Source organism: Miniopterus natalensis, chromosome 12, assembly GCF_054644295.1.
Source record: "Miniopterus natalensis isolate mMinNat1 chromosome 12, mMinNat1.hap1, whole genome shotgun sequence".
Lineage (NCBI taxonomy): Eukaryota > Metazoa > Chordata > Mammalia > Chiroptera > Miniopteridae > Miniopterus > Miniopterus natalensis.
Genome location: NC_142092.1, coordinates 57,374,905 through 57,397,761, shown reverse-complemented (window position 1 = coordinate 57,397,761; position 22,857 = coordinate 57,374,905). Strand labels below are relative to the sequence as shown.

General features: G+C 46.0%; 1 protein-coding gene across 2 annotated transcripts in view; it reads right to left on the bottom strand.

Moving 5' to 3' along the window:
• Positions 1 to 10,973: 10,973 nt before the first annotated feature.
• Positions 10,974 to 22,857, bottom strand: part of LOC148091858 (PALM2-AKAP2 fusion protein-like) — a 79,856-nt gene continuing 67,972 nt past the window's right edge. For both annotated transcript variants that reach the window (XM_087822816.1, XM_016213696.2), the window contains exon 3: positions 10,974 to 13,733. In XM_087822816.1, coding sequence (XP_087678942.1) covers positions 13,426 to 13,733 — 308 coding nt within the window. In that variant the 3' untranslated portion in view covers positions 10,974 to 13,425. The remainder of the gene's footprint in view (positions 13,734 to 22,857) is intronic.

Genomic DNA, 22,857 nt, shown 5'->3' with positions numbered 1-22,857 from the left:
ATGCCATGAGTCAGTGCCCAGGTTCAAATTGATGTCTCCTGACACGTAAAGTGGAAATCAAAATAGTACATCCCATAGAGTTGTTTTAAGAAATAGATTACATTCATGGGGACCATGAAAGTGCCTGTCACATTCTCAGTGCTTTATAAATGCTACATATTATTATTAGTTTGATCAAAATTTCAAAGGGGCTGTATCCTCCCCTCCCCCCCGCAGTTCAGGACTCCTAACCATACAGAGGTGGGAAGATGCCACCCATGACAGGTGCCACAGGGAAGCCCCCAGATCCTCAGGATAGGAAAATATGCTTGAAAAAGAATTGGAAGAAGTCACATAAAGGGGGAGAGATTAAGAGGCACCTGGAAAGGAGACCCTAGAAAGAGGGGCAGGGTGGGGGTGGCAAGTGGGTAAAGAACAGGAACCAGGTGGTCAGGGGTGCAAGTAAGTGCAAGGGGTGGAGAGATGGAACAGAGCAGCTCGAGGCTGAAGGGGGAGTGAGAAGGCAGGAGGGAGTGGAGGGCAGGAGGAATTTGGGGAGGGAGCTTCCTGACTAACCTGTGAAGTCTGAAATTCCCTATTCGTCAGAGGCAAGCCAACTGCAGGTGCTGGGAATGTGATAATCCAAATGAGAGCCTAAGAGCCACCTGCAAAGCTTGGGTTTTACCATTTATCCAACCATCTCTTTGACCTTGGAGCCTACCCACCTCATCGAGAGGCACCCACTCCATTTCGGTGGGTCCTGTTGGAGTTTCTGGTTTCTATCCAGGGAAGCTGGAGACCACACTGTGTTGGGACAACCTCTAAGAGTGGCACCCCACCAGCCAGGGTGCTTTCTTGGTTCCAGATGTGCAAGAAGTAGATTCTGCCCCCCACAGAAGTGGAGGCCAAGGGCACCGGATGCCGCTGGCTAATCGGCCCTCTGTTCTCCCTCCCATAGTCAAACGAGGAGCTATCATTTAAAAAAACACACCACACACTGGGGTTTAATGAGAAAATAATTGTATACTTGCATTGAATGCCTCACAATCACTATAAAACCAAAGCAGAATAATGACATTGAAGTGGTTAACATACACAGGAGAGCCGGATACAGAGTCTAATATCCAAACACAGTATTGCTGCTTTTGCCCCCTCCTCCAAAAACAAAAACAAAAAAGTCATTTGGGTAAAGAGCAACACAAAATCAAAGTTGGCAGCTCACTCACTGAATGCTTAAAATTCAGGAAATTGGTTGTCACTAAAATTGGATATATTCACCATCTCTAAACACTTAGGCTATTTTTTTAATACATAGCTTAATTACATCCATTTTTAGTTGGAAAAAATATTTAATTATTTGCCTTCAGAGACAAGAGTCAACACTGTCTTAGTGTGCCCTGCTACGCTGTGTGTGTGCGTGTGTGTTGTGTATACATGTGGACACTGATCAATATACTGCTTCTACGTGGTTGTCCGGGGTGGGCAGCATGCACGGGTGTAGACAGGCAAGGCCACTGCCTCGTGTCATCTGACAGGACACAGCCTGGCCTCCGGCCACCGACAGACCCTGTTTCCATAATTTCTGGATGAGAAAGCCAAGGCTTGTCAGTAGTTACTCAGCTGTGGAGGAAAGTGAACGTCCATCAACAGTGGGAAGGGGACACTTTCAGGAAAGCCTTTAACGTCTACGGAATCTAAACACTTGCGATAGTTGAGATTAACAAGCTTGCGCACTACTCGGGGCTGGGAGGCCGTCGGAGGCCAAGTTCCCCATTGCCTCTTCCTGTGGAAGGGCTAGGCAGGACACTGTCCTCCAGGGCTCTGTTCTCTCTTCAGAAAGTTAAATAGAGGTTCGTCTGGGATCCCAGAGCCTAGCACAGGGCTATGTACAAAGCAGTGGCCCGATGTTTCTTAAATGAGTAAAAAACTCCAGAGCGCAGAGAAAACCTGGCTCTTCCCAGGGAACTGTAATTTACAAATTGATGGGCTTATAAGTGAGTGGAGGGAGGAGACAGACGACAGGTATATCCAGAAGGCAGTGTAAGGGGACAGGCCAGTGTCGGAGACGAAGGGGCCACAGTCCATCAGCTCTGTGGCCCAGGAAGGTCATGGAAACTCTGCATTTGTCGCCTTATCTACACATGGAACCTGGACCAAAGGACTCAGAGCAGTAAGTGCCTGGTCCAGTCAGCTAGGGACCAACTTGTCTGCCTCTAAAGTGATCTCATGGCTGCGTGGCCTCCTAAGCATTCCTTTCAGCTGCAAATTCTCTTCTCAAACGTAGGTTTAAGGTGGGTACACGGGTTTCCTTCACAACAGAACAAAAAACTTCAGGCAAGTCCTGAGGACCGATTTGTCTTGTGAAAGATGGGGGAGTTCGCGTAGATCACGTCTACGGTCCTAACCAGATCCAGTCGGTCCAGGAGACGGGTGGCACGGCTCATTTTTGGTGCCACCCGCAGAAGCACTCTGTTCTCCTGCAGACGTCCCAGCTGCCGCTGTGCCCCAGGCCAAGGGGAGCTGCCGGCCCATTTGTCCTGACCCACATGCCTGCCCTGGGAACACTGGAAATTCACGGGCAAAGCACCCTTCCTGGTTGTCCCATGTCACCTGTCAGGACGTCTAACCTAACCTAGATCTCATTTTCCTGAGAATGTCTGTCTCCGTGCCAGCCTCCCCAGCTAGAAAATGAATTCCTTGCAGCAGGGATGGTATTTGTTTGGTGTCCCCAGCGGCGGGCACATGCTGAATATTCGTTTAGAACATTCAGGAGCATGAGCCACATAAAGATGGCACCAACTGCCCATCGGTAGAATTTGGCTTCAAACTGCAGGTTCCCTTGGCAGTTTTAAAGGATCCTTATAAATGATCAGACAGGTCCAATTTTACTTAGTGCCCACTGCTTGTCTGTGAATAAACTTTCCCCTAAGTCAACACTAGTCTAATAAAAGAAACAAAGATTACGTGTATAACATCTACATACAAATTTTGTGGAATTGCTACTCAGCAGAATAACATAATAAAGCTTATGACATAACCATGTAAAAACAAAAATGAATTTTAGTGAGGTCTGACTTCATTATTGCTTATTTTTAAAAACCACAGTTTTAAAACAAAAAGGAAAAAAAAAAAAAAAGAATGCTGGTCTGGCTTTTTTTTTTTTTTTTAACATGGCCAGAATGAAAAATTTTCTCATCCAGAAATTTAGGGCACTCAATTATTGAATGCCCTTATCATATTGCTTTAAATGACAGAAAGAGTAAAGCTGGCATCCTCTAGAGCATACTAGGCATGAGTATAAAGCATGAGAATAAATATGGTACTTTCCTAAATGTCAAATTACAAAACTGCTCAAAACTCTGAGGTTGTGACTCATGCAAATACCACGCTAGGTCAGTTTAATATTACAAATACTGCATCTCGGTGCCTCTACATCCCTTTTCATAAAAAAGAAATTCTCACTCGCTCCTGACGCTGGCTAACAGCTTTGGAGGAAATAACTGTACACCCTGTTCCATGAGCATTCTGGAATTTTAATCCTAACACACACACGAAGCCTTACTCATGAGCATACACACTTGACACAAACACACAGAGGTATGTGAGTGTGTGGGCGCGTACACACACACACACGCTCACACACACCGTCTTTAGCATCTGTAGCTGATTCCAAGCCTGCACTTAGATTTCTATTCTATATTTCTCTGTATCATCCTGAAAAACACTGGTTGCTCAGCAAAAATAGCTCTTACTTCCTTATTTCCCCCACTCGTCCTCCCTCCCTCCTCAATCTACCTTCACGGCCTTTCTCTAAAGTTTCATTTCTGATTGATCCAAAATAATTTCTCCTTCTGCCCACCACGCCTAAGGTCCACTCTACGATATAAAATATAAACCCCTTTTTATTTCCGGCCATCTACCTCTCTAAGGCAGAGCTCGCCCTTTTCTCAATGATTGCCACTCTAAAAATACCCCTACTCTATTGAACCGGGCTGTTCAATGTGTACAGGCTTTATACACGGATACGGTCCCCCATCCCATCATAAAAATAGTCGTTGTCCACTAAATACAGTTTTCATATGCAGAAACAGAACTGAAAAGGTGTTCTCCTAACCTGCCGGTCAGGCAATAGTGTAAGCAGACAAGCTCCTAAAGCTAAAATAATCCATTTGGTTTGGCTTTCTCCCCCGCGCTCAACCTCCTAACGGAGAACAGACTGCGTGTGCAACTCGAAGGAACATTGTCTTGAAAGTAATGCATTTTATGTATTGCGATCATTAATTGCTCCCGGTTAAAAACAGTTCGATGGAAGAGAAATGGAATCATTGCCTCTTCTGGGCAAGGAGGGAGACGCGGCTCGTTTTACAGCTGCTGGGGTCGGGGGCCTTAACCCCGAACCCCTGATGCCAAGCGGGGCGCGGGGGGGCACCCTGTGCCTTGTAGATGGCACCAGCCTGGGCACCGCTGCCCTCCGAATGGCCCCACTGCCTTCGTGTGCCCTCCCCGCCCAGCAAGGCCGGTCTGTCCTGCCCGCGGCGACCTTGTGGATTTGCTAGCAACTTCTTTGTCCTTTTGGGAGGGTCGTGGATGGGGCCAAATCCAGGCGGTTCTCTGGGCCGCAGAGGTCCCGTCTGCCGACGCCGGGGTGCTGGAGTTGGCCGGGGAGACTCCTTTTCACTTTGTTGGTCACCGTCGCAGCTTCTGGTCTCCGGGAGGCTTGCTGAGTTTGTCATTTGCACTTTAATAAATACCCCACTGAAATGCTGTGGTGTGAGGGGGGCCGGGTTTGCCGGTGCCCCAAGCGCCGCGAGGCTCGGGGCGCGTTACTCATCGCCCTCCTCCTGGTTGGCATAGATGCCCGCCTCCCAGCGCAAGGCCAGCGCGCTCTTTCTTCGGTTGACCCGGGTGGCCTCGAGGACCTGAAGAGAGAGGGGAAAGGTTATGCAGAGGTCACGGGTGTTAATTACGGATACAAACCAGCGTCTCGTTCCCCTCCTCCCTGCCCTCTCTGCACTGTCTGGTACGCTGGGGGGCAGGGGGCCTGGGTGTGCGTTCAGATCATGGCCCAAGTTCATCTGCTGTTTGACCTACAGTTATCAATATAGGGATTTAATTTTCCTGAAATGGTCTGCAGGTTTCTTTGAATGAGATGACTGCACCGAGTGTTTAGATAACAAAGCCGATCCCTCTGTGCCATGGATCGGTGCTGTCTGATGGAAATGTTCTGTATCCGAGCCATCCAGGATGGCAGCCACTAGCCACATGTGGCTACTGAGCATTAAAATAAGGCGAGTGTGGCTGAGAAGTGAAATATTTAATTTTAATTAATTTTCATTTAAATATCCTCATGGAACTAGCTGCGACAGCACAGCTAAAGTGCCTTAGTCACTTTGTAAAGAAGTAAGCCAGAGGATAATTCCGAACAATTGGACCAGTGTGGATTCAATCCCTTAGGCTTTGTGGATCTTTGTAAGCTGTGATCATATCTGTATCATGAAAACCTGCTTTGGTATAATTAAGCTTCAAGGAGGTATTAAGGGGGGGGATAGCTTTTCAGGCAAATGAAAACCAATCTGAGCATTTTGATGTAACTTGAGGGCCACAGGTGCTCATAAGTGAAATGAAAGGACAGGTCAGCTCACCACCACTGGGGTAGGGCCTCCCTAGAGTAGTCTATCGGCTTTTGAGGGGAAATTTCAGCCGATCTCCTCCAGCTTTGGTTTGATCCAGGCGAATAACATTGAGGTTGCCGACATGAGAAATGGCTCGATTTCATGATATTCCACCACAAGCATGCCCATGCGTGCCAGCCAGTTCAATTACTATGGCATCAGCTTAGGATGTGAGGTTTCTGATTTTAAAGAAAAGTCCAGCAGAGCCAACCCTGGTCGATTATCCAAGTAGCAATGAAGGCTTTGCTTAGTCTAAGAACAATCACTTTGGCAAGGGGCAGTGATGTTGGCAACTCCAGAGAAGCAAGGAGATGCAGGTGACAGGCAGTGCTGGGAGTCCAGGCCTGAGCAGACTCTGGGGGTCCATCTCGACCTGCTTCTCTGCCCCTGACAAATGAATAGACCTCCCTTTCTTCAGTGTGCTTTCCTCTGGGAAGCCTCCGCCAGTCCTCCCAGCAGGGACAGCAGGACCTGACACACGGGGCGCACTCCTGTCTCCAAGCACATAAGCCATGCCATACAGTGTTTTGTGCGTAAGCATATCATGGCCACTTAGTCAACATCTAAGAATAAGGTATGAGTGAGGAAAAGCATGCTTTCAGTTCTGTTATAGTTATAAATAGAAGATTCTTCCGGTCAGGGTGTGGCAACATGGTACTGAGCAGCAGTGCTGGACGGGAATGGGAAGTCCTGAGCTTTATTTCCAGCTCTGGAGCGTGTTGCTATTATTCATGGTAACTTGTGCCCCAACTTTCATTATCTGTAAAATAGACACAGCACCACTGCCCTACTTCACAGGCTTTCTCAGGAGGCAGTGCTGACTATGAAGTCCAGGCAGGTATATGTCCTAGCGACTATGTCACCTTGGGAAAGTTTGCCCCTGTGCCTCAGTTCTCATATATGGAAAATGGGAACAATCAAAAATACAGTACAGAGTTGGTCTGAGGAACAAATGAGGCAACGTATAGGAAGCATTTAGCAATAGTTCCCAGTACATAGTAAGTCCTCAAACAATAATTATTTCTATCATCCTGTGAAGGGGCTTTATAAACTATGAAGTGGTTTTCAAGTATGAGGCGTTTTTACAAGGATCTCTGCATTGTGTAAAATGGTCACCCGTTCACCCTGCACATACAAACCAAAAGGTGTACCTAAAAGCTATAAAATACATCTAAGTTTCTGAAAACCACAGTTAGACCTTGAGAAAGGTACATGTAATGATATTCTCAATATTTATTTTATACCTTATGAAAGAAAATTACTGATAATCAGCTTACATATATAATTAACTATAACTATTTTGCTAAATAGGGAGCTTTTAAAAATATTAATATTGGTTGTGTGATTAGCACAACCAATTTGAAGAATAATTTGCAATATGTCATCAATGTGAGGATATCTAAGCCCTATGACCAGTCCTTCTATTTCTAGATATAGAGAGAAGTTCTCCCATAGGTGCACAAAGAGGTATGTATGATAACATTCAGTGAAGCATTGTTTGTAGTGGCAATAACAAAATTTTTAGGAAAAGAAACAACCTACATTTCCATCACTAGGAGGCTGAATGAACAGTGATATGTTCATTCAATGGACTACTATGCAACAGTTATAATGAGTGACTTAGAGCCATAAGTATCAATATGGACACATCCAAAAACAATGCAACACACCAAAGTAAGGAGTGGAGGATTCTACAATAAATCATTTATAGGAAATTCTAAAACATGCAAAACCAGAACATATTTACATATACGTAGTATAGGTATAAAAACATGCATGGAATTGATGAACACCAAACTCAAGAATAGTTACCTTTCAGGAGAGAGAGAAATGGGAACTGGGAGAAGTAACAGGAGGGCTTGAGTTCTATTTGCAATATTAATTTCTTTTTCAAATATTATGAAATAAGAATGGGCAAAGCTGGATAGATGGGCTTTATTATTTTATTATGCCATGTTTTTCGGCACCTTTGAATGCCTGCTCCATGACATCAGGGACTGTTTTGTTGACTGCTCTACTCTTAGAACCTAGAAAAGTGCCTGGTGCATAGTAGGTGCTCAATAAACTGCTGAGAGAATGAATAAACGATTCTCTCCACAATTCTAAATATTTGAAATAATTCTCTTAAAATAAAAATAATATAATACTATAAAAATAAAAAATATGAAAAACACTGGTTTCTCACAGCAAAAAGAAAAAAAGGGGGGAATTTAAAAATGGGGAAAATGGAAAATACGCTTTTTCACAGCACAAGTTTCTGAAATCTGTGTAAAAGAAAGTTGTAGGGGAAAAGAGACTGGAGAAAATTTAATGCTTAAAGAAGTTTCCAAAACAAAAATACAGATTTAACAGTTGTGTAAAGGGGAAGCTGGAATGGTTCACTTCTGGAAAAACTTATCCTCAAGCTATGGCATGGAGCTCTCTGGATTTAAGGTAAACAAAGGACTCGGTGGTCCTTTGGTCCTATAAGTGTCTCTGAAGCCCAAAGCAGTCTTGAGCTGCACTGTTTTCTAACCAGACCAGGGTATACTTGTTATAGTGCCTAAGGAAACTTAAAAAAAAAAATCCACCGGTGGTGCCCTCTAGTGCCAGCGTCTTCCAGATCCATGAGCAGGGCAAGGTCTTCTCCAATCCCACCACACGGCACAGCACAGCACAGCAGGGTGTATAGTTGTTGCGTGCGCTCCAACATTTTGAGGCAACCCCCCAGTTCAGAAATGTCAGGAAGAAAAAGATGTGAAGACAAACTGCTTCCTTGTCTTTCTCATTCAACCCACCAGGGACAGCCAACCACAACAGCATGCACCTGGGCCAGGCATGCAGGAAGACCAAGACAAACAAGTGCAAAAGTACCTCGGAAGTCACCTTGCAAGACAGTAACTTAGAGGTGTACTGGCAGAGAGGGAAAAGACCAGGGTTAGTACGACAGAGGCACACTCACGGAATACCCTCCCCCCCCCGGGAACGTACCACACCAGGCAGGCAGGAGGGAGCAACACCGGGAGACCATTACACACCCATGCCAAGACTTTCTTCATCTGATATTAGTTTATTTAGAAGTCTGTATCTTTTGGAGCAAATAGATACCCTATTATTACTTAATAAAAATATCAGATAAACCATATTTTGTTAATTCAAGATTTGTTGCTTCCATTTTCTGTGCTTTGAATTAACAAGATCTCCCAACCCCCAGGTATGCAACCAGACGTCCACAGCAAGGTGCTTGATGGTCATTTTGGATTTGCTAGAATCTGTAGCCAAAGAGCCTTTTCCTGTAGGTGTCCCTGAAGCCCAAAGCAATATTGTAGCCTCTTGTCCCATGAAAAGGAGACCCTGACTACAGATAAAAAGATTGCCCAAATGCAAGGTGTGTGGAGGCAGATTCTCTGAGGCTGACCCTAAAGAAGCCTAGGGAAGCCACCCAGCCTCTCTCATCACTACCTTGGGGACACGGACAAGTTCCTGAGAGTGGGGTGCTCATGTAGGAACTAAAATGGTCCTTTAGTTCCTATAAGAGACTAAAAGTCACTGCAAGAAAAGTCCAGAACAAAGAATGTCCTGGTTATAGGAAATGAGATAGAAGGGCCAACTTTGGACAGCCCCCTCTAAGATTGTGGTCATGACCTTGCATTTCCACTGGTTTTTGGCATCAATAACCACTGAGATCATGTCTGTGATCACTGACTGCTTCTTATGTGTACCACTTAAAAATTACAGTTTTGTAATGATCAGGCTGCTGGCTAGGAGTGGGTGAATTTGGAGCTCTCTCCTCCTCTGAACCTTCCTAGAGTGTGAGTGAGAACCCAAGGGAAAGCCGGGCAGAACGAAACATCACTGACTGTGGCCGAGCTTCTGTAGTGCTTGGGGTGTGGGGGCACTGGAGGCAGACGGGCTTCTTTCAACCACTCCATAAGAGTATGGCCCCAACTCCCAAAGGGTGTCCTGGCCTAGAGAAAAATGTGTGCCAGGAGTTCCTAGAAAAGCAGTAACTGCTTCTCCCCAGCTTTCACTTAGCCCAGGAGATTCGATGAGGCCTTCTCCTATTCCAAGACGGGCAGGGGCAGCTGAAAGTCCTCTCAGCAGCTATTCTTGGAGCAAGAGAGAGAGAAATTCAGGAAAAACTCACCAAGAGTAGATCTGTGCTAGAAGTGAGGGTGCGGCTGAACGCCCAGGAGGCTGTAATTTGGACTCAGGCCAGCATCCCTTTAAGCGAGAAAGGGAAAGCAACCCACCGAGTTCAAGAGCATCACTGACTCAAGAACCCATCATCTTCTGAGGCTCAGGTCAAGTTGGGGAAACAGCAGGCCAGAAAAACACTTGCCTAAATCTTTTTTTTGCATGGCACCAAGAAACCCTTTAGGACACTATGATTCATTAGTCTAGTCCAGAATGTGTTTCGTGGACCAGAGATGGCATAAGGCCCATATAAAGGGGACATTTCCACATAAGGTTTTTTTCAGATGAGAGACCCACAGTAAGAGCAGGACACTGCACCTGGGTGTGCGGTGTGCTCACTGCACAGTAGCACCAGGAGGAGGGAGGGTTGAAGCTCAGTGTCCCCACTCCACTCACTATTGTGCGGCCGGTGCAGGACTATGTCCTCACAGAGGAAAAGGGGTGCCTTTTTCTAATTCCCACAAAGGCCCTGAGTAGGCTGCTAAACAGCCCAGGGTAAGGGGTGGGGTGAAGAGAGCAACCCTCCTGTCCCAAAATAGCTGAGGTTGCCCATTGTTAAGCGGGGCCTGGCTAAAGCCCAGAGCACAGAGATGCTCACTGGTGACCACGCCACACAGAACAGGGAAGCCAGCCCAGGTGGGTGCAGACGGTGGGCACCTGCTCTGATGGCCATTTGGGGATAACTCTTTGAGAAAAGGGGCGTTTCCTGGTTCTTTGTCGTTGACCTTTTCGCCAACTGAAAAATGAGCAGGTATTCACCTGCAGACGATTCAATGTCACCAATACAGTGACTCCTGGGCCCATGTTCCAGGAGAGAGTTCGTGATTTAATTTTCCATCTTCTGCCATTTCTGAGCCCTCATCTTGTTTCCAGCAGGAGAGGGGGTCAGCTCAGGAACATGGAAATCCACCAAATGTTCTACAGTGTCCCCCACGTCACCCGCTGGCAGCGATTCCATGAGCCAGAGGCCTCCCTGCCTGTCCTGCGTATGATTTTTCACCAAGTGGGAAACGGGGGCAGGACTCCAGGGGCCAGTGCGCTCTGGGGTGGGGGTGCCGTACCTGTTTTGATGGCCAGGGTCAATTTTCACAGGCAGGTTGGCAAGAGTCACTCATGAACACTGCGGGCGCGGCTGCCTAGGGTTTCTCTTTCTTCGGTCCTTCACGCTCATTAACACCATTGTGTCTAATGTGTCACTATGCATACATCCCAGTGACCCGATTTTGTTTTTAAGTCTGCCTTCTCCTTAGGGAGCGCAGCAAATACGAATTGTTTTCATTCCATTCAGAAAGAGCGTGCTACTTCCTATGACAAACACATGGTTGGGTCCTGGTCACGTGTGGGGGACTCATAATTGGCAGGCGGACCCACCAATATTGGTGCCGGGGTGACCCTGGACCCAGGTGAGCCATGTGAGGTTCTTAGAGGGTGGAGAATCTAAGAAGCCATAGTTTGCCCAGAGAACAGCGTGTGTGAATGGAGCCAGAACAGAAGCACAGCTTCTAGGGGCAGGAAGCCAGTTACACAGCTCAGGCATCAAGCAGTCCACCTGCTCCTTTTTATTACCCTTCTGGAATCAGAGACAATTAAAGAAGGGGCCACGAATCAGCCAGGAAAACGAATGAAGGCCTACAGGTAAACTTCAACATGTTCTCCAGTGACTGACGCAGATGCAACAGAAAAGATCCCCTGAATCGAGAGGGCTAAGACACAGGGTAACGGGGGCTCGGATCATATATTTGCTTTAGGAGCAATCTGATTATGCTTTTTCCAAATCTGGGTCTCTTAAAGGGGCCATAGTGGGTTGTTTCATTCTATTTCTAAGAATTTCCAATGACGAACTTGGATTTCTGATAATATCAGTAACAGTGCAAAACACTTGACCTTGAATCCAAGATTTGGGGATGGTATCAACTTGATGAGTTTGTAAGTTTCTTCCTTATACAAAATGTTTATTTACTCAAGAAAAACAGAGATAGGAGGCTGCCGTTTCACCGCATACATGAAGAAAAATCGGTGTATTAAAATCCGATTCTGAGCAGCCGCACTAACGCACGGGGAAAACCCAACCTGGTTGGCATTTGAGTTTGCACAAAAGAGGTTTCAGCCAATGCCTATGAAATGAGTTAAGAGTGGGCTCTTCTGTGCATAGTTTCCCCCTCTAGCACCTGCACCTCAGCACAACAGGCACACACAGAGGCACAGAGAGGGAGCTTAGGAAGCACCCGCAGGGCGCACATGCTAAGCGGTCCCTTTGGTCTCCTCCCTCTGCACCAGAACATGAGGGGTCCACTCAGCCAACCTCCCCGGAGCTGCCGATGCATGGCTGGAATCACAGGAGGAAAGATACCAGCCATTTTTCTAGCACTTGGTTTCAAAATGGTCATAGGCTCCAGAAAATACCTAAAGGTAAACTCCATATTTTAAGTGGGGCTGCAAAGAAGGGCCAGCTAAAGTGACCTAGGGGACAGAAAAAGTCCTATGGGCTCAGGGAAGGAGCTCCGGCAGTGGAAAAGTCTGCAGCAGCCACTGAGGGCCAGGCCCTTCCCCTGGTCAATAGGAAAACAGCTCAGAAACTCTGCAGCCTGACGGAAGAGCTGAGTCGGGATCCTGAGGAGTTTAGGTGGAGACCCAGGAGAGAGCCTGGGAGGTGCCAGGTGAGCCGTTAGGCTGCTGGAGGTGTGTGCTTTCTCTATCACCAAATATTTTGAAAGCAACATTGGGTATCAACTGCAGAAATCCTTTAACTTAGCCAACTGGGATATGAAAGGCAGTGAGTCAGGCTGGAGTTCTTCCTGTGAGCACCGCAGCCTTCAAGTTTAAGGTGAACAAGTAATTTATCATCCAAACTAGGGCACTTTTAAGAGCGAAAGGGGATGCTATTAATAACGACACCAGGACAACAGGCAGAAACCAGGACTGTCCCCGGTAAACTGGGTGGTACTCTCCACTGACCCAAGCTATCCGTGACCTAAGTGTAACCAGGGGGAAGAGGTGATCACCTCGATAAATGCCTCAGTCAGAAGACTCCTGAGAGGTTGGCGTGGACCCCTGGGCTGATCCCGCCTCCTGGCAATGGAACAACAGCCCTTAAGTCTCTTATTGGAGAAAGTACGACAGGGCAGATGACTCCTCCATGGTTAATGTGAACATCACATGTGAAGTTCTCAGGGTTGAGGGGAGCAGGTAGCCGTGTGGTTTTTAACTGTCATTTTAAATGGCTCTTTCTTGCCCAGTTGTACACAAGGCTTGGTAACAGTCCCAAACACACTCAAGTCTTTTGAGCACTGAGTAACATTTACAGGAATCGCCCAGAGTAGATGTTGATGGAATAGTATTGTCAGTGTCCTCTAGAGAAATAGAACCTTACAGAGCAGGCCAGTGATGGTAGAAATCAGCTCCCTGGTGTCTGGGATAATTGCAGGGCCTTTATGTTCTTCTTTCCCTCTTGCACAGTGTGTCTTTCTACCCACCAAACATCTCATGCACTAACATTGCCGGTGGGATCAAATTCTAGTTGGCAGCAAAAAGACCTGTTCCTCACATGATCAGTGTTTTTGAGAAACAAAGCAAAAACCCAGCCCCAACTCCAGGCATGTTAAACCACACACTGGGAAACCGGTCTTGGAACCAGGATGCTAGCAGACAGCTGTCTACACACATGTGCTGGAACTGGATCACCGCACGCTACGTTCGCCCTCGGAGAAGTGAAAGGAAAGGCACTTACACTACTATCATCCATTCTCTCGCGCCTTTTAGATTTGTGTGTCTCATAGTCTTCCATGAGGGTCTGCATCAGATTCTTGGGCCGCTGGGATCCGGCAGCCTCTTCGGGGGCTAAGTCAGGCTGCGAGCTGGGGCCTTCAGCTGTGGGGGATGGAGGAGGTCTGACTTTCTCTATTTTCCCTGAAACAATACGAAGAGAACACCCTTTCTAAGCTCGTCTGCTTGTGACTGCTTTCAGAGAGGAGAAAACCGGCAAAGAAGCAACCTCTGACACAGAGTGGAAGCAGAAAAATGGTTACGCGCAGGACATTTTATTACAGGGATTGAGAATGTCACAAACCATCCAACAAGGACCTCAAGGAACCCAGTGCTAAAAAAGTCAGACCCAAGGGGCTCGTTGGGCACTTTGCAAATATAGGTCAGGCAGGCAGACAGTGGCTCCAGCTATTTTGGGGTCATGAATTCTATCACAGAGCATAGAATTAGACTGTAAGGGGCCAGCACCTTTGAGCCTCAGAGACCCACCTCTTACAGATGAAGAAAACTGAGGTTTGGCAAAGGGAGGGCTGTGTTGAGGTCACTGGGATCCAGTGAGGGGACCCAGGTCTCCTGGTTTCCGCAGCAGGTTCTTTCTTCTCTATCAAAGGCCACCAACTATCATCTGACCTGCCCAAGCTTCAGGCATGGACAGTACAGTGTTGTAGGACCTTTGAGGGAGAACTAGGTTTGTTCTTCTCTGGTCACCCCAGTCTTACAGAGGCCAGCTTCATTCATTTACCTTACCTGCCACGGCCCTAAAGCATTTGGGTTTGAGACACACACCACTCCCCCACCCCCAAACCTTAAGGAATGGATAACACCAAAGACAGCCTTCATGTTCTTCATAAGAAAGGTGAGACTGGACTTTGGAAATGCCTTACAGGAATTCTCAGATAAGGTCAGGTCAATGGTGGGGGTGGTGACTCGAGGCACTTTCACTGAAACCTGCATTCCTCCTTCCTGGCAAATGCCCGACCCTGACTTCTGGCCCGTCAAGGGGCAGGTTTTATCGCCACAGAGCCCCAAATGAACCTCTGAGAGTATCTTCAGGTGCAACAGTCATGATTGTTCCAACTGTGCCCTTTGTGGAGACAAAGGGTCTGTGAACAAGGAACGTTAAAAAACACACAAAACAGGGGAGAGCATTCAAGTCCAAAGTTTGGGAACTCACAAGGTTAAAGACCCATATGATCCCTTCCAGTCCCAAGCTGAAGGTGCTCATCTTTCTTTGTCTTTCTGGGCACAGCTGCTTTTGACGGGAGTTGGAAACACTCCCTAGAATACAGGAAACTCAGGTTTTAATTTCTGCTCTTCCATGAACTATCTGTGTGGTTGGCTAAAGACAATCATTTAATATTCCCAGTCTAATCTTGGGCTGATCACTTACATTCTCCTAGCTATAAAATAAGAATTTTGGAAGAAGTTGTCTTTGAGGTCCCTTCTAACTCAGACATTTTGCTAGTTTATCAAATACATTTCGCAAGATCAGCCCTTATTGATTTAAAGAATGGCCATCACATTTGGCAATTAGGTGGGAAGTTGTTTTTAACAGAAAAGGGTACTCCATCTGTAAGACCCACCATTATATTAGTAACTTAGGGAAACTCATTGTCTTGATCTAAATTACCTAGATCATTCACACAAAAAATCTTTTTATATTAACAAGGTAAAAATATTTCAGAGTTCCCATATTCACTAGCAATGATTTCTAGTTTTTATTATGGAAATTAGGGAATACTACAATGGCTCCCCATCAACTATTTAAACATTTATCAATATTTTACCACACCTGCTTCATCTATCCTTCCTTCCCTCATTCCTTCCTAATAAAATATTTTAAAGCAATTCCAGATCTTAGGTAATATTACCTCTGCATACTTAAAATACGTCTCTGCAATTTCAGATTGACTCTTTAAATGAAGGTTTGAGAAACAACGTAGCACAGGGGTGAGCATGCAAGCCCTGGAGCCAGCCTGTTTGGGTCTGAATCCACTGCTTAGCAGCCAAATAACTGGCTCTTTTCCTATCTCAGTTCCCTCATCTGTAAAATGGGTATTAAATACTAGAGGCACCTACCCCACACAGTTGGCATAAGGACTAAATTAATATTTAGAACAGCAAGCATCCAATTTACCCAGTTACTACTTATTTGGAATCCCAAAGAATAATGTCCATAGAATGAGATGAGCACTTTTGTGGGGACTGTGCATAAAATTTTTGCAGTTCTTCTAGAACTAGAAATAAACACCAAATTGCCAAGGTTGGTCATCATTATTTTCCAATTGACCTCTTAAGTGTCCAAATCACCTCCTACCAGCCACTCCTCCAGCACTAAACTTCTAGAAAGTGTATTCTACATTCCCTGCCTTACCCCTTTCAAGCACACAGCTGGCCCCCTGCTTCATAGCACTTTGTTTATACCCCGTGAAGGCCTTTTTCACACGTCGATTTGTATCCTATCCAGTTGTTTAAGCTTCTCTTCTCAAGTGAGCTGCAAAGTCACATGAGGATAGAGACCATCTCAACCATCTATGAGCCCCTTAGTTCACCTGGATATAGACTCCCTTATGGCAGGACCTTGTCTGCCCTGGTCACTGCTGGATCCCAACACCCGCTGTGGTACTTGGCACAAGTTTGTTGAATGAGCCAGTAAGTACATTATGAAATATACGTAGCAGCCACGTACGTATTCAATGCCTGTGGGTGGGGACAGAATTCCCAATAGAGAATCTGGGGAAGAGTTTCAATGTCTTCACCAAAGCACATGCAATGAAACGATCTTGGTTTACAGACTCACAGCCCCAACGGCTTTGTAGTAATAATGACCACATGTAAATGGCACTTTATTTACAGGCTTCATGTCACTTGATCCTCACAATAACCTTGGGATGTAGTCAGGGTGGATGCCGTGCCGTCTGCGAACGGGTTAGACCACGAGGCTCAGATGCCAATGCCAGCCCCAGTAACGTTAGCTAGTAACAATCACAGTGAGGTCTGATCTGGAACCCAAATCGTGTCGGTTATGGTTAAATGACATTGATGGGATGTAGGCTGAAAGAGAATTGCAAAGAGGGCAAAGGGTTAATATAGAGAAGTGGTCAACCATTAGACATGAGAGACATTTCCTGCTTATTTCACCCATCCCCAGAGCAAGTCTTACCATTTCTAGACACTAGAGGTCACATGAATAACAGGAAAGAGACTGGATTCCCAGGTCTAGAGCAGCTGCTTCCAAAGAGAAAGTAGCTGAGAGGTCTTTGAGAGAACAGTTGATTTCAAATAACCAAGCCCCTGCCAGAGCCTCAGGAGAAGCCTTCAGAGGTCCCCAAAGAAAGAAGACACTGCATCCCATCCCCTCGGCATGGGGAAGTCAGCTTGGCTAGGCTTCTCCGCTGGGCCCTGTGATCTGCAACCCCCCACCCCACCCCGCACCCCCCAAGTATGAGCCAAACCATGCACTGGAATTCTGTGGGCCATTTAGGAATCACACAGACTGCTGAAAAGCTGTGGACGGACCTGTTGCACGCCCACTTCCTTCCTCAGAAGTCTACAGCCAGCAGTGCTCCAATTAGGATGGTGAGAAAGCCTCTGATGTTCTTCCCCCAGGGGTGCACACCCAGACACCACCACTTTGGGGCCTCGGGGATGATTCCTTGCATGTGAAGCAAAAGGTCTGTGCCTCAGACCTGGAAAGTCTACTCGGCCTCATCTATGGCCTCAGGGCCCCTCCAAATGTCTTCATCTCAGGTGCCCATTGTCACACATCTCACCTGGCACTGCCCCAGGGCCCCCATGCTCCATGCCCCACCCGCCTCATCAAAACCTGCTCTGCTTTTTGTTTATCCACCTGGTGTGTGACTGAAGAGCTGAGGACAGCCGCAAGTGAGCTCTATTTCCTGCGGCAAACATGCCGCCGGCCGGTTTCTCACCTGGGCTGAACACTCTACAAAGCAGGTCTCCTGAAGGGCCCCAGTCACGGTGCCTGGGAAGCCACATGAACGCTGAGCGTCACCCAGACCGCAGGGCAGGCCCGGGGGTCGTCGGCCAAAGGCTGGTACCTGACGTTTACAGAGCAGGGAGCAGGTGCCAAGTGAGCTTTCTGACATAAGGAACCAGCAGAACAAAGCTAGACTGGAATTCTGAGGGGAAGGCGGGTAACAGCTTGGAGTTAATTTTATAAACATGATTTTGTTCCAACTGTTCCATCTAGAGTAATTTTAGACTTAAGCTTTTAAAGGTGTTTGAGGGTAAGCGGCTCCACTGGGCTGGGATGATTCCAAAGCTCTGTTTCCAAAACTATGTCCAATAGCTAAGGTTTGCAAGATAGTACTCAATACTGCAAGCACTAGACCCATTGTGAGGACCCCACCCTCATCTCATCTAACCCTAATTACCTCCTGAAGGGCTCCATCTCCAAACACCATCCGCATTGGCAGTTTCAGCTTCCACATATGAAGGGGGGGGGACACACAACTTGGGCTCGGGGACACAGACGACCACACAAAGTTCAGTCCGTAACTGACACAGTATAGGCTTCCCACCTCTAGAACTATGAGATAGTATATCTGTGTTGTTTTAAGTCACTGCATTTGTGGTAGTTTGTCACAGCAGCAATAGGAAACTAATACAAATATAACCCCAATATTACTTCCACGCACAGATGTGCACGGAGACAAACAAGGCAGGCAGTGGGTTGGATTATGAGTCACTTGGTTTTTAGCATATTCTCCCTTTTTCCCCCTACAATAAGCATGGCTTAATTTTAAAATATAAAACAAATCAGAAAACGTTTTCAAGTATTATTAGTCATGCTCAGAAAAGTAGAGAGAGCTGCTTGCTTTGACCTGCACGAAACAGGCAGATCCACAAGCTTTTCCATCTCTCCAGGCAGCACATGCCAGGAGAATTGCTGGGCTGACACCTCCCTAAAGCCTCAGAAAATCACAGGTCACACCTGGGACAGTGGCCTTCACAGGCCGTAGCACTGTGAGGCTGACTAAGAGGCAGAGAACTTCGCTCCAACTCAGTAAATGCCGTCTCCACCGGGAGTGGGAGAGAACACTAGGAAATGTGAATTTGCGCTTCCTGTTTGTTTATTATGAATAGTTAAAGCACTTTCTGGGCCCCAGAAAGCAGGCCAGGCCTTGGCTGCACTTCTGACTTTCCCAGGCAAGCCGTATTTCCCTGGGGTATCTGCGACAGACCGAGCTGGGGGGCAGGAGAAAAATCCAGCTTTCCCCCCCAAGGGAACCTGAGCGAGGCCTGCACATCCTGCGAACCCAGCTGTTGCCCTCATGGTGTCTGAGGTCTTAAATAAAAAAGCCTTTGTTTCTAGTTTTTCAAAAGAAAAGAAGAAGCCAGCACCCACTCAGCCAGCACCCACTCGTATTTAAAAATCAAACCGAAGCGAACAAAGACGCCCACCAGAGGACATGCCTGGGCCCAGGCCTCCTTCAATGACCTTTCTTGACGCGGGGCTGGGGCGCTGGGGGGAGGTTGCTAACATCAAAAACAGCTCACAGGTCATTGAAATGAGCTCAGACTTGCATTCGAAATTTCATTTCCTCTTAGAGGGAAGATCCTGCTGTCAGACCCCTGAGCGCCTGGCTTGTGCGGAGTGCAGCTGTGACCCCAACTCCAAGAGCTGATTCCTGTCCTCTCATCTCCCCTGAAGGCCAAGGGGTGGGAGACTATAAGGATATGAGTCTTCGGATGATAAACCAACCTCAGAAATGAGAAATACCCTGGCTGGCAAAACAAGAGTGAGGAACATCCAAATATTATTACTCAAATGTAAGCTGGGGTGTTGGATGAGCTGCTGATATTGGGTCTTTCTTTATGAACAAAATCAGAAGATGAACACTCTAGAAGGAAAGAGCTCTGCTTCCCCAGGGGAAGCCCAGTTTAAGGCCAGAATAGGAAACATTTCATCGAAACAGAAAGCATGAAAATCGTGGTAAATTGCAATTCACTTACCAAGATCTTTTTGTTAAACACATTTCTACCAACATGGTAGGCTTGGCTGTGGGAAGATGACTCCCAAAAAAAGAGAAAAAAGAGAAACGTTTTTATGGTAATATTGTAATTTTATTGTCACCCAATACACTGAATGATGGACTGTTTTTTGAAATCCCAGGTGACTACTGAAAACTAATTCCTGAACTCAGATTTTGTAAGAGAAACTTTAATTCCAAGGAAGTAACTATGAAAAAAATCCCACCTAAGAAGCAATTTTATAATGCACATTCTGCCATTAATTTCAGGGTCACAGCAGCTGCAGGAGTAACTCATAAGCAATTCTGCTAAGGTTTTCTAGGCCTTTTCTTAAAACATACCAGTAGCTGTACTAACAACCACAACCATAGTAACTCTTCTTGGGAGCTTTTTGTGTGCCAAGCACTGTCCAAACTTATTGATGTGGTTAGTACTATTTTATTCCCATTTTCCTGGAGAGGAAACTGAGGTTTAGACAGCTAGCAAGCAGTGGAGTCAGGATTTGAACTTTAGATGTAGTTCCAGAGAGGTGGCTGTCACATTTAGGTCCATAATTTTCTTTGACCAGTTTTTTTTACATGAAGTGTGAATTTATATATTTGAGTAATGGGGAAATAGCTCTGATGTCAGATGCATACATATTTTGGGAAACCTCTGATGTTCACATTCAAGCTCATGAGAAATAACATACATTACATGAAATATAAATGTATCCTTTGGGGATCTAACAGCATCCTGAACATTCTCCACTCCACCACCCTTGGTTCCTCCACCCCTTAAGCAGCGGCTTATTCACAAAGATCAAATGGATCTGAAATGCCAGTCTCCTTAGGGAAGCACACAGCAAGTCACCACGGCTAGTAAGAGACACAGTCATATCCTGCCCTGAACTCCAGCAGTCACATCCTGTTCCCAGGCCTGGCTTTGATTAGCTCACATTTCTTACCAGGCATAAAGCAGGGATCTTGCAAGAATTAGGTCCTTGGATTCATCTTTTCTTTCTCAGCTCAAGACTGCATCTCTCTTTGCATGTGGTTAAGTCTGATTTTTCAGAAGCCACTCTCTTAACCTGGAGCATAGACTGGTCATGTGGGGTAAAAGGCAAACAACAAGGACACCATGTGGTGTCCCCAGCAAGGTATGAGTTCCACTGGGAGCCAACCCAGACACATTGGATATATCAGAAGACCCAGTACAATTAGCAGTGACAACAGGACCTGCTTACAGAAGGGAATTAGACTAGTGAGAAATGTGCATTTTCCAAAGTTCTATTTCCCAGAAGCCATGACCTTAGTCTTGTCATGGAAGAAAGGACAGGAGTCTATATCTTCTCAGGAGTGAGGATGGCAGCTTTAACAGCGGCCTTTGCCCTTTTCAAACCACTGAATGGAATGTCCAAGAAAAACTTTGAATTCTGTAATTGGAGAAGTCCTGATTCATGACATGCCTTCATCCTTGCCAAACACTGCTTCAGCCTAGCCTTTTCTTACCAATTCCTTCTCAAATAGCATCTTAAAAAACGAACATATTTGGGGGGCTCAGATAAATAAAATTCAGGGAGGTTCTGGTCTGAGGCAGAAGGATCAACCTCAAAGGACCAAAGAGAACAGCAGAGAGCGGTCATGGTGCTCAGTGACCACCAGTAAACTAACTAAGGTGACCTTGGCTCCAGGCTCAACACATTGATTTAATGGAACCAGCACTTATCCCTGCTCATCCTCAAATTAAGAATTGAGTCCTCGCTTGAGTAACCAGTGCTTTCAAAGATTTCAGGGAATGAGCCTGTGTGGAGTAGATGACTGAGCTTCCTCCTGGAGAAAGCTCAAAGAGAACTCAGAGCAACCAGGCCGGATGGCTGACATGGGCTACGCCAATCCCTTCACCATCACTCAGATCTTTCGGCTGCACCAGCAATTTGGCCTATTGTGATTTGGAGCATTGGAATTAAGTTTTAAAAGAACAAAGGAACCATTCTGGGTCACTGGGGTACCACTGTCTCATGGCCTCGTGGAGCAAACTCATCCACTTTGGCCACTGTGAGCAGAGGATTCCAGCACTACAGTCGCTCTAAAAATGAGGGGCAGGAAGGAAAATGCAGGGGTCAGGCCTGAGGATGGAAAGGGCAGAGGGGAACTGAGCTCAATCATTGTAGGTGGGAAAGGGGAGCTGTAACTACACACCTCATAGACCTCAAGGGCATGGGGCAGGTCCAGCAGAGGGCAAGAAAAGGTGTAGAAAAAATATAGACTTTGGAGTCAAATGAACTTGGCTCTGCCACCTCCTAGCTGGGTGACCTCAGGCAAGTTACTTAATCTTTCTGGGCTCTGGTATTAATTCTTCAAAAAGGAAATACTATTACAGGTCCAGGACCCTTCATGCACAATCCCAAAATCCAGAAAAGGTTCTGAAAATCAAGTTCTGTCAACTTATTTGGCCTAAGGCTCTTCTTAGTCTTTATTTATCCCACTTAATGTAACTAACTCTTTTTAAGTCTTACAGCAGAAATCTAATTTCACACAGGTTGCTGCCCTAGACACCACCTGAGTGTGTTATTTAATAGTATATGCAATACATTGATTTTTCTAAATAATAGTATATATACTTTATGGCTTTTCTAAAATCAGAAAAATTCTGAATATATCTGGCCTCAAGGGTTTGGGTAATTTGCTCTACACCTTAGAGGCCTGTTGTACAATTAAATGAGAAAATGTGAAATAACTAGCATAGGTCACAGCTTTAAGGTCTTGGTAAGTCGTAGCCACCATGACTAGGCTCATGTCACCAGAGAATGTCCAGGAAGTATGGTAGTAGACATAAGCCTCAGTAGGACATTACCCATGGAATGAGTCACCAAGCTCTGCTTCATAAATATTGTGCTGACATCAACTTTTTTTTTTTTCTGTCTAGGGCTTTGGTATTTGAAGATAATGAAGGGGGAAGAAAAAAGACCCAGTCAATAATCTTTATAATAATGTATTGATCATCACATGAGCACCATAGTTCAAATTGGTAACAAAAGTTGAAACTTCTTGGAAATTCTATTTTCATAATATATGTAACTATTACATCTTTCCACATATTAAAAGACATGAACAGACACTCTAAGTTATGGGACCCAGTATCCACACCTTCTGCACTCTCCATCCACAACGTCCCACCGGGCAACTTATCTGACTTGATAGATCAATTCAACACCTGGCACGAAAACAGAAACTATTTCAAAAAACTAAACTAGCCATCTAGCTACCTGGGTTCCTCTGTCATGCCTAGA